Consider the following 18,259-nt stretch of genomic DNA (forward strand, 5'->3'; position numbering starts at 1 on the left):
ATGTATTACCATTTTATAAAATTTTCATTCATAATAGGTATTTGAAATAATATCCATGTAAATAAATTATAATACCTGCTTAATATTTATTGTGATATTTCAAGAATTTAAAATTCTTAGAACGTTATTATTTTTGCGTCTGAATATAACTTCTAGGTAGGCTAGTAGCTACTCTTTTCAAGCGCCTATGTTTTGTATGCATATTTTTTCCCTCTCATATATTTATCATAATTATAGATTGCATAACTTAAATAAAATTAAAAAAACAAAATACAACGTTTATTTCGATCACAGAAAATAATTTCTAATTGCTCATTTTAATTCGTATGTTTTGGGTATGTTAGCAAAAAATGAAATGATGAACAATATCGTCTAATGAAATTTCATACAAAACTATTCTCTTTTTGGCAGTTTTTAACAATAAGTATAAGAATATTTTGAAATAAAAGGTAATTGAAAAATTAAACGTTTAAAAATGCATTTACATGTACACAAGCTTCAAGGTCAGATAATTTATCAATTATAACCTAATTATATTACTTACTATAAAAGTTGTCTTAAACGTAAATATTCTATAATTTTTAACTACTATAATAAATGTGTAATCAAAAAATTATTTAGGCGTTTAAAAATATGTAATTTTCTATCATTTCTGTGTTATGTGAATAAATGTATTATCATAAATTGTCAAAGCATCAATAAAATATAGGTCATTTTCTATGAAAACGTTTTACACAAAAAACATATATGATATAGCTTATTATTATACATCCTATAAATTATCAGCTCAATAATTAACAAGTGGAAAAAAAATAACACACTTGAAAATAATTATAGAGCAGAATTATTATTAGAAACGGTTTTACGAACACGAGAGTATTGATTAAAAATTATGAGCCGTTTAAAGAAATCGTTGATGATCAGAGTGGGCACCCAACGGTTATTTTTAATCATTAGACTTCTAGTCGTCGGTGAACTTCTTCCCCTTAGGGTTTTAGGCGGTCTACATCCATAACATTAATATAGATAGTCACAGACACAGTGCAGCGTAAAAAGAGAGTGAAATTTTACATTGATATACCTACTCAACTACTCTAGCTAAATATTGTAAAAAAAACATTATTTTTTTTTATTTTTCCATTATTATACCTACACACGTATGTATATTTATTATCTAGGTAGATTTTGTTTATGATTTATAACTTATAGTTGCATAATTGACACACTTCTCGACGTATTTATCAATTAAACTTTACGGCTGATCTGTGTCCTATGCTTACTGGAATTGGACATTTCCGGTGTATCTTGTCTGACTGTTTGCAGTCGCAAACGGAAATTGAATATTATGTTGGATTATTTAATTTTACCGGGTACTCATGCCGCACGCATATGACGTACACAATAATATAATTATTAATGATTTTTTTAAGTAATCAACACATTTTGTTGACTACTTGACTATATTAATGCTGAGTATCGTATCAAATATTTAAAAACCTTAAATTGTTGTAGTTCTGCACACAAAATGTACGTTTTATTACACCAACTCATACGTGGTCGCATTGTATATTATACATAATAATATTAATTAATTTACGTAGTAAAATAGACGTCTAACAATGTGCAGTACGTATGATGCACATGCTACATGGTTCAATGTTCGCTATAATTTATTTCTGTATTGATAGCAGTTACTAAATGTAATGTAGTCGTACATCGTTTAATAAATTATTGGAGATTATAAATTCCATCTGTACAATTTTATCTTAAAAAACAATTAAACATTATAATCTATCAGCACTCGTTTTTGACCCTTAAAAAATATATATATTATGGACTCCTCTCTTTTATTTTTTGTTTGACAATTCAATTTCAATTTTTATTTTTATATTCCAAGTTAAAAAATTGTTGGAATGAAATTGTTCGAGTTTTAAGAGAAAATAATTTTTATGATTATGAATAATAATGAATAAGTAATACATTCATTCAGTTGATGTCCCGTTCTGATGAAGCATATTATAAAACATAATTCTTAATGTTTACGACTATACCAAAGCATATAGTTTCCGTTTTAAAATTCTGAATGGAGCAATAATTAATGTATTATAGTTCTACAATGATGTAATTTATTTTATATGTTTTGTGTGTTTTTGTACTCATATTCAAAAATGAATCACCGTAAAGAAAATATATAACTTATTTTTTATTTAAAAATTCATAAAATTTTAAATGCTAAAAACTAAAGCTTAAAAAAGTAATAAAAGTTTCTAATAAATTTTATTTACATCTTAAAATTATCAAAAATATAAATACACAATTTATTTTTATAGAAATTTTTACAAAATAGGATATTTACGATTTATTATCGAATATTAATGATTTTAGTTATTTTTTGTATATAAAAAACATTATTATTTGTATAGGGACTTGAAATTTGATTTGTCATAACTGCATAAATTATTATTTAATATACAATATGAAATCATCGCAATTTGTATTAATATTGATTTTATACATTATTTTGGATAAACAATTTGCAGCTTTATAATTTTGTTTTTTCAATAATATCCACTCAGTTCAAATCATTTTTTATAGGTAAAAAAAAAATAAAAACGTGAAATTATTTATTAACCTCTTACAATAATCTGACTTTTAATATCGATTTCTTACTTGAAAATCGGTAGACTTAATATGTACTCCAAATTATAAATTGCAATTATTATTTTTATTTTTTTTTTTTTTTTTCGAGCATCTGTGTAAACTTATATTTTATAATAGGTATTAGAAAAGTCATAACTCATAGGCAGCATATAGCAAACTTAGTGTTCTAATTTACCTATAATTTCTACAAGTACTATAATTATTTATTACACTTATTATAAAGGGGAGCTAAAGCCCTGTTTTGAAAACACAATTCAGAAAATTATCTATTGTCTGTACAATATATATAATATGTATATTATAGGTATATTGTTTTAGATAATATGCTCATGGCTTATCTTCGTTGACAATAAGACTAAAAAAAAAAATTATTTAATTATTTACGATACGATGTTACTCTCCCTCGCATGTTGCTTATAACGGAATTAAAAAATATAGACAAGTAGGGACATTATATGTCGTGTTTTAAATAGGTCACTGAAATAGATGTGTTGAATTTGAACAGCTATTATAATTTATATTAACACTTTAAAGCCAAAATAAAATTCAAAATTTCAAATGCTTATAAATAGTTTAAATTTGGTCGAATAATTTTTAAAATTTTATCAATTTTAGAAAATTATGATTTTTATAACAATGGAATATTCCAAGTAACTGTGCTTATTTGTTTTTGAATTACAACAAAATAAGAAACATTAAATTAACATGTACAATATCTAATGTCGTAAAAATATCAACTTGAAACGTTTATAAAAACTATTTATGAATTTATTCTCGACTTTTTATTTATAGTTTTAGTAAGTAAAGCTTATATAGATATTTGAATTAAATATAAGTATGTGAATATTAAAAATTTTATGAATTTTGTAAACATTTTAACTAAAACGTTTTAAAAAAAATATTGTAACCGTACCTATTTTTATATTTTTTAATTGGTACATGAAACATTTTTTAACAACCTTATATTACTTTTTCAACTTTTTTATACGAAAAACGTCACCATAAGTATATAAATCGAAAAAAATGTTGAAAATTTAAAACGCCTACTTATACTTACTCATAAATAGCACTAAAATATAAAATACTTAGAAAATTATTTCATACATAGTTAGACAAAATAATCATGTGATGAAACTATCAAATTCCCACAGTTTTTCTTTTTTGAGTTCTAATCAAAATAAATGAAATCGATTTTATCAAAAAATTGTTTTGTATAAAGTTTTTTGATTTCCTTAATTTATTTTTATTTTTTTTTGCTCTACTTTTTATTTTTGATTACTCGAAAAGCTAGTTTGATTCAAATTTACTGTAAGGAACTACATTCGAAATTGAAAATTAAAGTATTTTTATTTTTTGATACTCCAAATGGTAATAATGATATATATCAACGATTCTTAACCTGTGGTCCGCGGCCCCCTGGGGGTCCGCAATACTCATGTCGGGGGTCCGCGGCAGCCTTATCACCTAACATAAGTTAATACGTGACATGAGTGCATTATTACAATATTTTTAGATTATTATTTTTGTTTCATATAAAATTATAATCTTATATTGTCTGTCACGGCGGGTCAAGGCTCTAAAAGTTTTGATTCCATTTCCCACAACTTATTTATGTGAAAAAGCCTTCTCCACCCTCATTTACATTAAGAATAAGTTTCGAAACCAAATACAAAACGTAGAATCTGAATTAAGATTAAAGCTTTCAAGTATTGAGCCCGATGTTCAAAAACTCGTAACTGAAATGCAACATCAACCATCGCATTAACACTTATTAATTAAGTAAATAAAAATTAAGTTTTAAGAATATTAAGAATAAAATAATTTATATTACAATTTTTTTTAAATTTAAGTGTTTCATCATTAATGATGTTAAAGTTTAAAATGAAAAATTAAGTTTAATAAAAATAATTATAAATGTGTATATTTTGTTATGTCTACTTCTATAATTTGTAATATAAAATAGTTATTATATTTTGGTTATGATAACTTGATATGTTTTGTAAAAAAAGGTATTCGACAAAAAATTAGTAGGGGGGGGGGGGGGTCCACAATTTCTAAAAATATTTCATCGGGGGTCCGTGTTCCACAAAATGTTAAGAACCACTGATATACATAATAAAAAAATTAAAATATTCACAACATCAATAAATCAATACATTCATTACTCCGCTCAAAATTTAACACACCACAAATATTTTCTATAAGCGTTTGAAGTTTAAATTTTTATGAACTTGGTTATTCAAAGGTAAAATCACAATTTCTCATTACAAAATTTTTAGCGTTTTTAGTATACTTAATTCAGAGTACAAATAAATAAAAAAAAATTATATATTTCTATGAACCGTAGAAACTTAAAACATTCCACAATAACTAAAACATATTCTCAATCCAATTACATTTTTAGAAATATTTAGATTGATTAGAGTTTCATCGATTCTGCCAGATCTTTTTAAACTAGAAGATAAGATATATCGATTTCGCCAATATTGACTTCACCAGTACAGGTAGTCTAAAAATAACCTATCAATTCCGGCAAGGAAAAAATAATCTTCCCGAACAAAAATTATCATTTTATAGAGATCTGAAAAATTGAATTGTTATCGTTAATTTATTAAAAGATTATGAAGCTAAAAAAATTAATCGTTCACATTTCATTAGTTTGGTATCATCATATTATAAAAAAAAATATTTTACAACTTTTAACTATATGTATATTTTATATTATATAAAAATAAAAATAATGCAGTATACATGATAAAAATTGTTATCGTATTTAATTCGTATGATTTTGTATATAAATATTGTATTATATCTATTATATTGATTATTGATTTACTTTTGATATTTATATGATCAGTAATAAATTTTTGAGTTATTTTTTTTATATATATTATATAGGTAATAACAGAAACAGGTTGATAGCAACAGGTTCTAGATTGAAGTATAAATTGGTTGGTGGCGGAATTGATAAGTTGTTTTTAGACTACCTATACTGGCGGAGTAGATACTGACGAAATCTCTACTACATTGGAGGAATCAATAGGTCCCTGGCTAATCTTAAGTTATTGTCTATTTAATGTTTATTTAGTATACCTAACCATAACGTAGTCTGCCATAGGTTCTACTAAAATAGCAATATAATTATATAAATATATAATAGAACATACATGATAATTTATAAAACAGACTGACTGATTGTTTTTATTCAGATTCGTTGTTTGGGTACAAAGCGTTGTCGTAATGTCGTTGGATTCAAAATTGACACATCTATAACTGATTTACTCAACAATAAGGTATACTCGACACCTACGCCATACAGCTAAGTTATTACCTGCAAAGTTTTACACAATGTTTAGTTAATTTTTCAACAATAAATAAAATAAATAAATATTCGTATTTATATTACCTTCGCGTATAATTAATACACCAAGTAATTTAAATTATGTTATGTTGTATTGTACTAAATTATTAGTATTTGAAAGGACGTATTAGCATTTTAAGGAGTTTATATAGGCAATTATAATGACAATTTTAGATAAATCGTAAATACCTACTCTGCTATTTCTTAAATTTATCTCAATATAACTGCATGTATATTTTATAACTGTGTTGAGCATTACCTCATTAAAATTAACAATACAAAAATAAGTACATAATATAATTCTAATAAAGAATGAACTTACATATACAAAGCAATATGTGCACTTAAAAATATTAAAACGTACTACGTACTACAAAATATGAATTTATTTTACAAGATATTTTAGAGAAAATGAGTTTAAAAAAAAGTATAAATAACTCGCTCAATTATTTTTAATCTTCAGTAAAATGATTGGTCTGCAAAACATTAATTGATTAAAATTTATAAATCATGATTTTTATGTTCTACAAACAATTGTTAAATATGTAATTTTGACAAAATTTAAAGTTCAGGCACTCAGAAATCCATTATAAATTCTTATTATTAAAAATATCCACATTCCAGTGTACAGTATTTACTGGCTTAAATAACAAATAATTATAATATATACTATTTTACTGAAGTCAGCAATTGTCAATTAAGCAATAATGGACAAAAGACAGTCAGTAGTTTAGTACAATAGTTGTACATTTTATAAATCTTTAGGTCTAACCTTCCTCTTCCTCCACACAAGATGAACATTATTGAAAGCTATTTACAACTTAGCGACCATGACTATGCCATAATGTTTAATAAGTGAAAACTATGTTGCAAAGTACAAACCATTCACATACAAATGATATTAGTTTATATAGAACATAAAAAAATAGATTAAATAGCATTTAATGTAACAAAAATGTGAAGTTTATTCAGCACTACCTATCTACCAACTGTATTTAGTTCTTACTTGATAATAACTAAAATTGAAGCAACTTGTCAGTGTTTGAGGGATTAATGCCCAATGTGCAATGAATTATAATTAACAATGTAAAAAATATAATTTTCTAGATAAAATTAAGAACAAATCATTATGCATATGACTATTTACTATAATAATTTAGATATATTTCAGGATGTATAAAACAATATATTAATAAAATAATGATATACAACAAAGGAATTAAGTAAAACATGATAAAAAAAAAAACTATTGAAGTTTCAAAATTTATTTTCTATTATTTGAGACTAAAATAATAATATACAAAATTAGTGTTTACATTTATACTTTAGATCAATAATGACAATCTAAAAAAAGTTCCTTAAGTCATTTAAAAATTTGATGTATACTTTTTGTTCATACTGTGTACTCAAATCAGAAATATTTTCAATAAATGTGTTGGATATGCCTTTTTCTGCTAAGAATGTCTTCAATAAATCATAGAGATCCTAGAAAATAACAATAAAAATATTAAAATGAAATATTATAGAAATATTAAACATTTCCAAGGCACTACGATATTGATAAAATGCGATAAGTTATATAGACAACATATACATTGTATAAACTGTAAGCTTAATAGTTAATATAGACTAAGGTAGCCATTTTTTTTCACTATATTTGGATCTTTACAAGTTTGACTATTTACATAATTTTACTTACATAATATAGATCTTGATATATAATTTTTTTAATTAATAGGTGTTAAACTATAATTTGTTAACCAATTACAAAGTAATCACAGAAATATGGTTATTATAATAAGAGAAAAAAATTAATAAAAATGGTTAAAATAATGGTAAAATCGAGTTCAAATTTTTACTGACCACCATACTATGCAAGCAATATAAACTATTAATAAAATATACTATGTTATTGTTTATAGTTTTTATTAAAATAGAACTGTAAATTTAATATAATTTACCATAGTTTTAATTTTATTACTTATTAAATTTTAAAATGCAAGCCAATTTACTTTATTTAAACAAATTTGTTTACTATTTATAGACTATTACTTATTTATAGAGAACAGATCTTTAAGATTTTACATATTTTTATTAGCTTTATGCAGCTATATAAGAATGAAAAATTTGGACAATTTATTCATCACAGATTTCATAGAGAAAAAAAATTATTTTGCATATTAAAGCATATTTAGCCTATTTTTCATATTTTAAATATATTCTATTATTGTTCATAAACAATTATATATATTGTTAATTTCTCATTTTGTAATTTTTTCCAGCAACAATTTTATCTAGGAAAAATAAATAATTTGATAAAAGAATTATAAAAATTAAAAATCATTCAATTATCTACTTGTTTGTAATCAAATTGGTAATGTTGGTCATTCTATTACTCTCAGTCTGTGATAGACTATCATATTTAATAACTGATAATGTGATAAAAATGATTTTTTAATAATAAATTTGTTTTTACTTTAATATTTAGATATTTTACCTGTTACTAAAGGAATGATACATAAGTCATTTATTATTTTTATTTAACTATTTTGGAAAAAAGTTATATTATCTACATATTTACAAGTTTAAGGAATATTTAGAGAATATTTTAGGGTTTTTGTAGAACATATTAGCATCATATTTTAAGCTTTTAAGAACCTAAAATCTGCTCTTTACTTATAAGTTATACATATTTTAAAAATGTGTTGATATGTTAATAGAAAATTCAAAATAACGATAAAAATAACATTTTAGATATAAATATATATTTTTTTTAATTGTTAAAATTTATATATTTATGTATGTGTTGCCTACACACCAACCAATCATAACAGTATTGAACTTACAGCATCCAATGTGTCTCCAGCTAAAGCATATTTATTGTCTGAGTATTTGTTTTCATAAATAGTTACTTCATCAATGTGAAATACTTCATCTGTAAAATTATAATATTTAAAAATGTTAAAATTTAACTATAATAAATATGATTACCAGTACCATTTGATTCATCTAATTCTGTGTTATCAAAGTTGTTAGCATATGAACAGTTGAAGCCAAGAATAACGTCACCTCGAGTTATATCTATTTCAAAATCTGGCTTAGATCTTAATACAACTTTGTCTACTCCTTCAGTTTCTTCTTCTGTTACTGAGTGATTTATGTTAAATTTTATAGCAATTCTATAATCAAACATGTTTTATATTTAAAAAAATTTAAAACATATTAATATAATAAATAGTTATTTTAATAAAATAAAATAGGTTTTTCTGTTGTATGCAGTCTACTGTTAACTTGTCATCTACCTGCATATTTCTATGCGTCATATGTGGCTTGTAGTACATACATTTTATACTTGATTAAAATATGAATAAATGCATAAATTTAGATATATAGTATATTAAATATTTTATGATATACAATTATAATGATAGTTCAATAATAGGTACATGTCACAATCTAATCATTTATTTAAAAAAAAATTTATTTAAGTACTTATAGAAAAATAATTATTAAAAATTATGTATTACAATATATGCCAATATAATATCAAATTAAATAATTATACATAATATTCTATCAATATGTATTAAAAAAACTATTATTTTTATTATTTACATTTGGTACAATATAATTTAATATCTCTTAAAAAACATTCAGAGAAGGTTAATATTTATGTCGGATGAGCAAAATGTTATTAAATGGTCTTTAAGTAGGTAGTTATCATAATCAGAAACAATTATTAGAGCAACAAGAATTTTGTATGGGGATAGTAACCAATTTATCATAATACAAATCATAAATCTAGATTAAATACATATACTTAAGAAACTATTTTGTACAACCCAGAGAGGTCCAGAACTGAGAACACTCCCAGAATTGACCAACTAAATGCATCATTCTTAATATGTTAATAAATATACCATAAATAATAAGGTAGATACACTTAATATAGTTATTAAATTTATGGTTAAGGTGCCAAATAAGAGTTACCAAAAGTATCTATTAAATTGTATTTTCTATGAGGTTAGTCTTTAATTTATAGTTGAAAACAGGCACCAATAATAATATATGTATTAATACATAAATCTCTACATATGTATAAAAACTGAATTATTTATAAAGTAATAAAAATAATATTCAAAATAGTTACGTTTCATTTGAAGTTTCCTTTGTCAGTTCTACTTCCGCACCATCAGCTGATAGTTTGAATCCTTCAAATGTTTTAGGTAAATGTGTTTTGTCAGACGTCTGTTCTTCACTTTTTATTTCATTGTCCAAAAACTGTTGCAATTCTTTTTCAACTAAAACAATATGATTTGTACAATATATTTTACAAGTACATTTTATGAGAATTTTAGTTTTCAACAATTAAAACTGACCTGATGAATGTGCAAGCCGTACGTTAAAAGGACGCATTTGGTCTAATTTTTTTGTCGCGAACCACATTGATCGATAGACGGGAGCCATTGATACTATTGATAGATTTCTGGTACAGTTATTAACGACCACGTTGGAAATTTTCAAAGAAGATCTTAACGATCTAATTAAAGTATTCATGATTAATTTTAATTTAAAAACACGACAACAAGAATAAACGTAATAATAAAATACAAAAACAAGGTTTGAGTATCGAATTTAAAGTTTTAAATGCAGTAGTTACAAATTTAGATTAAATAACGTCATGTGCTTCAGTAATGGATACTGGAGAGATATTAGTTACAACTATACGAGCATCGAGCGACAAGCAGTATCATGAAAAATATTACACAACATCACAAAATTTGATTACTTTAATATATGTACCAATAGTACCATGTCTACCGTCTACCGGGTCTGGATATCATAGTTTTATCAACATAACCTCAAATCATTAACGTAATTTTCTTATCCATGACATTCGTATTTTCAATTTTGTAAATAATTGTGATCAAAACTTTTCAAGTCACAACTCACAAGTGTTTGAGTTTTAATTGTTTGTAAAATGTGTTTGGTTTGTGTTGACGTTAAACATAATATAGACAAAGTTTGAAAGTCCAATTCACAGATATATTTATTTATCCTAGAGTAATTATTTAATATATATATAAATTATAATTACATCTGAGGTTAAATTAACCTAATAACCAAATAACCTAACCTACGCTAAGCTTTTTTTTTAAATTTCGATAAGATAAACTTATGGAGATCTCATAATTTGTTAACATTGTTAAGCCTTAGATATTGTATAAAAATTAAAAATAGACAAGTAGGTAACCTACATACTATGCTGTATGATTTCGAGTGTACCTCATTTATTTCTATTTCCTGAATCATTATAAAAGTGTTATGAATGTATTTAATTTAAATTCATTAATCATTATTTAATGATAATTTATCGTAAATAATTGTAAACATAGAGTGGAGAATTAAATAGAATAACAAAAAACTTTAATTATGCCTACTATATGTAACCTATAATCTATATTAGGTACCTATTAACTACTAAGTATAATACATAACATGTATTTATACTACTACCAAGTACCAATACAACCCATTGCAATTCACTTACAACACGGCATATCTACTTACAACTGTAAATACCAAGTAGAGATGAATTGGAAAAATATCCATTATAGTGTTTACTATCTACTTATGTACTTTGGAAACTTTATTTGTTAAAACTTTCTGGTCTCTTGATTGATAGTGATAACACTGATATCCTTTTTATTATTTCTCATAATTGTCTTTATAGATCATTAGATCCACCCAACCAACACAAGTTCAATTGGGTAGGTATACGTATTACGTATATCCATGGGCATACGTACAAGGCGTATAGGGTGTACTCAGGCACGCCTTACAATTTTTTAAGGGTTTTTGTATTTATTGTAAATTAACTTTTAAGTTTCACAACTATTTTATTGAAAACAATGTGCAATGTGTGTAAATTATATTTTTCTATTGTAAGTTTATTCTAAAACCACATTAATTTTAAAAGAAATCTGATAGTTTTTAATAAAGACGACCGATAAATGATAATAATATGGGCACTACCTACTTTTAAAGCTGCGCGTACCAATGTATCTCTGTTTTAATACGCACCTTCACTCGTTGTACTTATTCAAATCATTGAGGTCAAACTTCAATCGTCTGCCCTTTTTTTAAATTATCTTTACGAATATTTTTTGTGTCCTTATCTGTTTTGATACAACGTTCTACCGCCCACTGAAACTCTTCTTGGTCCAGCAGACTGTTACTTATTTTCTTTTGCCCGCTTTCTGACAGAGTATCACCTGGAGAATTTTAGGTCATTCAACATTTCAATTTTCAATCCACACGTGTTTCCATTTCTTCTTAAAGAAACAAATTCAATTTCAGTACTAATTTGTAACATACTTTACGAGACCAAATCGTAATACCATTACGATTTACGAATAATATTTTTAAATTATAAAAAAAAAATAACTAGGTTTTGATTAAAAATTCTTGTTTTTCTCTATATTTTTGTTTTTCCCTATGTAATGAACATTTTTTACTTTTGACTTCTTCTACTCTAAAGTACCAACTAGATTCACTTTCCTACCTTATAATCCAAGTATATTTAATGCTTCAAAAAGTGATTGTGATAAACACATATATCTCATTGTAAAATTAAGTTTTTTTGCTCAGAATTTCATATTAATATTTATAAAAATATAAAGAATTATACGATTAAAAAGCAATATATGTATTTGAGTATTTCATTACTATTTAGTATTTACTATGGTAAATTAAATGCAGGTACAAGAGTTAGTGTAGACGTGTGGTAAGCAATAGTGGCACCGTGCACGGTACTGTACGCGATAATTATCGAGACTGCAAAGATTAAAATGCAATTGTGCTCGATCGTAGATGTTAAAGTTTTAATCAGTTTAATCTTATCTCATCTTGAAAATGTATTTCTTGGTTTATTTATACCGTATTTACAAAGAGTCTGGCGTCTGCTATCAATAAAATATTCAATAGTGTAAGTTATAACTACAGACCAGAATTATATTATTTCGCTTATTTATTTATTTATTTATTTTTTTTATTGAGTATACAGTTAAACGAAGGTTCAAAATCTTTAAAAATAACGAAAACTTGTAAATTAATAAAAAAAGGTTTTTTATTTGCACAATTGGGAATTATTCAAAATAAAAGAATATTTTAAATAATAAGGAATATTAAAGAATTTATCAATTAATTTTATAGATTTTCGATATTTTTTGTTGCAGTGGTGAAATTTAATATAATAAATTAATAAGTTATATGCTCAATAATGGTGATATATTTACAATTTACATATATATTATATATATATATACCATTGTATATACAAAAATTATTATTATTTATTATAATATGTACTCTATGTAGTAATTTTACACTAGGCATGTACTATGTAGTTTCATAACGATACACGGAAAGAAATTAAAAGGAATTACACTTCAAAAATAGCTCCAAGAGTGTTCATTTATGACATATTATAAGTATGATAGATAAACTGAGTGCAGTTTTCTTTCGTATATTGCTTATTTTTACTTGTTAAATCATTTTTGATAACGCCAAGAACACTATCAATTAAATTTATAATGATAATTGCACAAAAGATACCTACCATCAAATAAATTTTACAAATGATGACACAAATATTTTTTGTCAAGTATGTAATAAAAACAGATCGTGCTTTAAAAAATTTTAACTATCATAACCAGTGGCGTATCCAGAGGGAGGTTAGAGGGTTACAACCCCTCCCTCCCGAAATGTTTTCGACCATTTTATATATTTTGTAGATCACCCTACACATTACACATGCATTACTTATACTACATTATAGTATTATACTATGAAAATTATTGTCAAACAAAAGTGTTTTGTATGAACTTTAAATATTTATTATATTATTTTATATTTTTAGAAATTTATAAAGTAATCTAGGTATTCTTCATCTCTCATATTGGCCTTACAGTCGACATTATATTATTTATAAATCATTGCATATTTATCATCAAGTATAGATGTAAATTCTGTTATATCGATGACAGAATTTATCTGTGGGTATAATCATAAATTATAATTTTCTTATCTTTCTGTGTTTTTCCCCAATAATAACAGTACCTTTAAATAGATCCACAATACCTAGGTCAGTGGTCGGCAATAGGCGGCCCGCGGGCCAAATCCGGCCCGTGAAGAAAAAATAATTGGACCACAAAAAATATTTATTTTTTTTTTTTAATAATGCCGGTTTTCCACACATAATATATATTTGATCTATTTTATGATGTATTTAGAGATTACGATGATTTTTATCGTTTATTTCTATTTACAATAATAGCTGCGATAACATAACAATTATTAACTAATGTCTGAGTTTTTAGTTTTTACTGGCGCTCGAAATTTTTTTTTTTTATTTTCTGGACCTCCATAGAATTTAATTGCCGACCCCTGACCTAGGTAATAAAATTTCTGTCAATGCCAAATGCCAATTCACATTTTACTATACTCTTCAGTCGGCCGTTATTCGTTATACGTGCAATTGAAACTTGAAACAACTTGTATTATTTATATTTGTATAATTTAATCTGATTGACTATATTGTTTTTGCAAATTTAATAATTTATAATCATGAGTAAAAGGTCTTAAACTAATATTTTAAATTACTTTTCTTTGAAATCGATACAAAATTGTAAAAATAAAAACTATCTGACAACCAAAGTGTAGCTTTTAAAGAAGTTTTAAAACCAACTAATACTTCATCTAGTGCGGAAATGGTAGTGTGAACCGTTTGAAAGGTTTAGCCTTAATAAACATCTATCGTGACATTAAAGTGGTTACTAATGACGTCATCAATAAATTGGCAAATTCATCCACAAGAAAACTTAAAATAAGTTTATAAATATAACAAAAAATAACTTTTATGTAAATAGAAGTCTTAACTATTTATTTCTCTAAATAAATAATTAAGAAATTACCTACATACCATGTTAATTTAATATTCTTGTAGTATGGGTACATTATATATATATATTGTATATCCGGGTAGAAGTAATGCAGAAGCAATATCCACCCAGTTCACGATTTAATCCTAGAAATAAAAAAAGCATATATGCAGTAAATTTGTGTAACCCCCCCCCTCCAAAAAAAAATAAAAATATTCTGGATACACCACTAATTACAACTATCACAACATTTAGATATATTAAAAAACTTTAAATTTAAGTTCAACACTGCAAAATAATTATTTTATCAGAATTGACTATCAAAAAAAAAAAAAAAATGAAAACGAATTTTACAAAGATTTGTATTTAAGTTTTATTGCCGCGAATATTCTGTAATAGTGTAGTATGTATCACAAAATTCACAATTTCGGTTATTTTTTACTGATAAACATATTATACTCGATGAAAGTTATCTATCACATTGTTATGATAAGAATTTATTCAATAAGAAAAATTAAATAAGTGATAATAATATCAGGTATTGCTGTTGATGAAATAACGGATATAAATGGTCCGTTATATGAAAAATTGATTAGTTTAGACATTAAAGCCAAATCATACAACTCGTTTTGGTCTTAACATTTAAAAAAAGACTAATCATTCTATTATGGTTCGATCTATGAATGATGGGTTAAAGTTACTTTGACTTTTGGGCGAAAATGATGAAAAAGTGTTGTTGAGTGTTATGACTGTTATGAGTAACTCACATATTTAATATAGGATCGCTGAAAAAGTTAGGGAAATGTTTTCAGGCGTAAATAAATGAATTAATAATATCAATTAAATATTTCTAAAATCTCCTTAGTAACATGTACTATGTGCAAGTGTATAAAGAAAATAAATATTACCTGATATACCGTTACCAGATAGGGAACATAGTCGGAAGCTGTTATTTGAACTGTGATAATTTTCAAGGTTTAAAATAGTAATTGAAGAATTATGTAATCAAAAGTCCGCACTTCAATACAAAACAATTTTTGATTTAAAACATGTAGAAAATGATTTAATATTTATTAAAGCCCGTTTTCTTGTGCTCGTTATAATCATAAAAAGTTTAAAAAAGTTAAATGTGTCTTTTGTTGATTCTATATACTTAATTGAAAATGCAATTGTATTAAACTTCAAAAAAAAAATCTAGGAAAATAAATACAACTTACAGATAAAAATAAAATAAAATATTTCATTAGCATACTCCTGTGAGTTGTGACCATATTGTGACCTTATAAGGTCTATGGTTGTGAGATGTGACTTAAGTTGATGTCGAACGTTCTATAAGAGAACAAATAAAAACATTTAAGCGGACGGTAGTACCAATATGACACCAGAGCACATGGAAAAAAATAAATAGTTGTCAAAATAGTTATTCAAAAAATGTCTTAGTTAATAATACATCATTCATTTAATTTAATTACATAAATAAAATGTCAAGAAAGTTTAAGTTTTTCTAAACTGTATTATATTTATTACAGGGGTCAGCAATCTTTTTGGTGTCAAGGGCCAAAAAATAATAAAAAATTTTCACGGGTCATACGCCTTATTTTATTAACATTTTACAATTTAAATTTTACACAAAGTTTAATTTAATTTATTTAAGTTTCATCACTGTTGAGTACCTATATTAATTTAACGTGGTATATATTAGCAAAGTTAGATTATCAACTAACATAATATGATATTCCATATTTTATAATAATTTTTAATGAATATTGGAAGAATATTTTAAAATTTTTAAAATGATTTTATTCCGGCCTCAAATTATAATATTTATTACTATGCAAAAGTCTCTAAACCCAATTTCCGCACCTTATTTTACTATCGCAAAAAATGTCTTCTCCTCTTCTTGCGTAATTATATTAATCATTACTTCATCACTTTTATTCTGACATGTCAACCGTTTAACGCACACTATGCGCAGCTAGAGTAAAATACACATCGATCACTTATGTACCTACCTATATTTTTAGGTAGGTTAATCGTACAGTTAGAACACCTCGACAGTCATGACTTAACATCCATAACTTCGAATTTATTGTACCCGCTCAAATAGTAGTACGTAATATAAATGTAATAGCTGTATTATATTGAACAATTTCAACAAAATCTTATGTATTATATAAAAGAATTATAGTAATACTTTTTTTAATTTAGAGGTAAGGTTAACTATAATATAGACTTATACACTAATCACAGTAATAAAACAACCTTTTTTTTTGCATCCGTAATGAATCCAAAGAATATTTTTTCATCATATCCCTAATTATTACCTAATTAATAATGATACAGACTTTCAAGCTGTAAATGCGTATCCACTTCAAAAATCCAAAAATCTATATGATTATTCCTTTTCAAAGTTCTAAACCGTATTTATATCTCCATACTTTTTGTACAATCTTAGGTATCTTACACAATCGTATTTTTTATTGATGACTTTTATATTTCTTTAAAGTTTTCCGGGTAAATTATTATGACTAATTAATTAATTTCATCTTCCTATTATTAAAATTTTACGAAAGTGTTTCTCAATGAGCCCAATATAGATAGACACGTAGCTTCATTTATTAAATATTTCCATAACTCACAAGGACACCGTAATTTGTATTTTATATAGGTATACATTTATGTTTGATGTATACATATACATGAATAACATAATATAATATTTTAGTTTTTACCGATACCTATAATACTTGTATAATAATTGTAAGTATACTACGCATAATATGTCGTGATAAAGTTTCATCAATCCTAATGCCATACCATCATAAAAAAATTTTATCACTCATTAATTTTAATCATTACGTACGATGATACACGTTAAAAAAATGATAAATTTATCATTATGATACAGGGGTAATAAATTTGTAAATCTTTTGACCACTGACCAATGACCATGAATACTTAGGCACATCAATGAAAATTGTGGTTTCATTGGCAATGTAAATGTACAACTTACAAAATGTTGATGATTATTCAAGGCTGTAGATAGTGATTTGTGGGTGTTGAAATATACAATTCATTATATGGTAATGATTTAATGTATTAAAAATAAAACTATCCACTGCACTATTTAATTAATTTAATTTTTAATTAGTATCATTTCACTACATTTTTTGATAACCTTGGCAGTTGGCACTGCTAATTAGAGATAATATCAATATAGTCATATGTATTATATTGTTTGTAATTTTAACAGAACAATTATTACAGTTGATGAATGATTATAAACACTGCAAAT

At 24.9% G+C, this 18,259-nt stretch overlaps 1 protein-coding gene across 1 annotated transcript; it reads right to left on the reverse strand.

The window, feature by feature from the left end:
* Positions 1–7,271: 7,271 nt before the first annotated feature.
* On the reverse strand, positions 7,272–10,772 carry LOC112594394 (complement component 1 Q subcomponent-binding protein, mitochondrial). Its single transcript, XM_025339156.1, has 5 exons — positions 10,402–10,772; positions 10,173–10,323; positions 9,020–9,201; positions 8,869–8,957; positions 7,272–7,507 (listed from the first exon to the last, which is right to left on the reverse strand). The coding sequence occupies exons 1-5, from the start codon at positions 10,577–10,579 to the stop codon at positions 7,367–7,369; spliced, it is 741 nt and encodes a 246-aa protein (XP_025194941.1). The 5' UTR covers positions 10,580–10,772; the 3' UTR covers positions 7,272–7,366.
* Between the last annotated feature and the right edge of the window lie 7,487 nt (positions 10,773–18,259).

This window comes from Melanaphis sacchari, unplaced genomic scaffold (genome assembly GCF_002803265.2).
Source record: "Melanaphis sacchari strain LSU unplaced genomic scaffold, SCAv2.0 Contig22_pilon_pilon, whole genome shotgun sequence".
In the NCBI taxonomy this organism is placed as follows: Eukaryota; Metazoa; Arthropoda; class Insecta; order Hemiptera; family Aphididae; genus Melanaphis; species Melanaphis sacchari.

What these genes read in the sequence shown, in the direction of transcription:
- LOC112594394 (XM_025339156.1), bottom strand. Translation starts at nt 10,579, where the DNA reads ATGAATACTTTAATTAGATCGTTAAGATCTTCTTTGAAAATTTCCAAC. An exon ending in AAGGAAACTTCAAATGAAAC is followed by an intron (nt 9,202 to 10,172) that starts GTAACTATTTTG and finishes GTTTGATTATAG; the next exon opens with AATTGCTATAAAATTTAACA. An exon ending in AGAATTAGATGAATCAAATG is followed by an intron (nt 8,958 to 9,019) that starts GTACTGGTAATC and finishes ATAATTTTACAG; the next exon opens with ATGAAGTATTTCACATTGAT.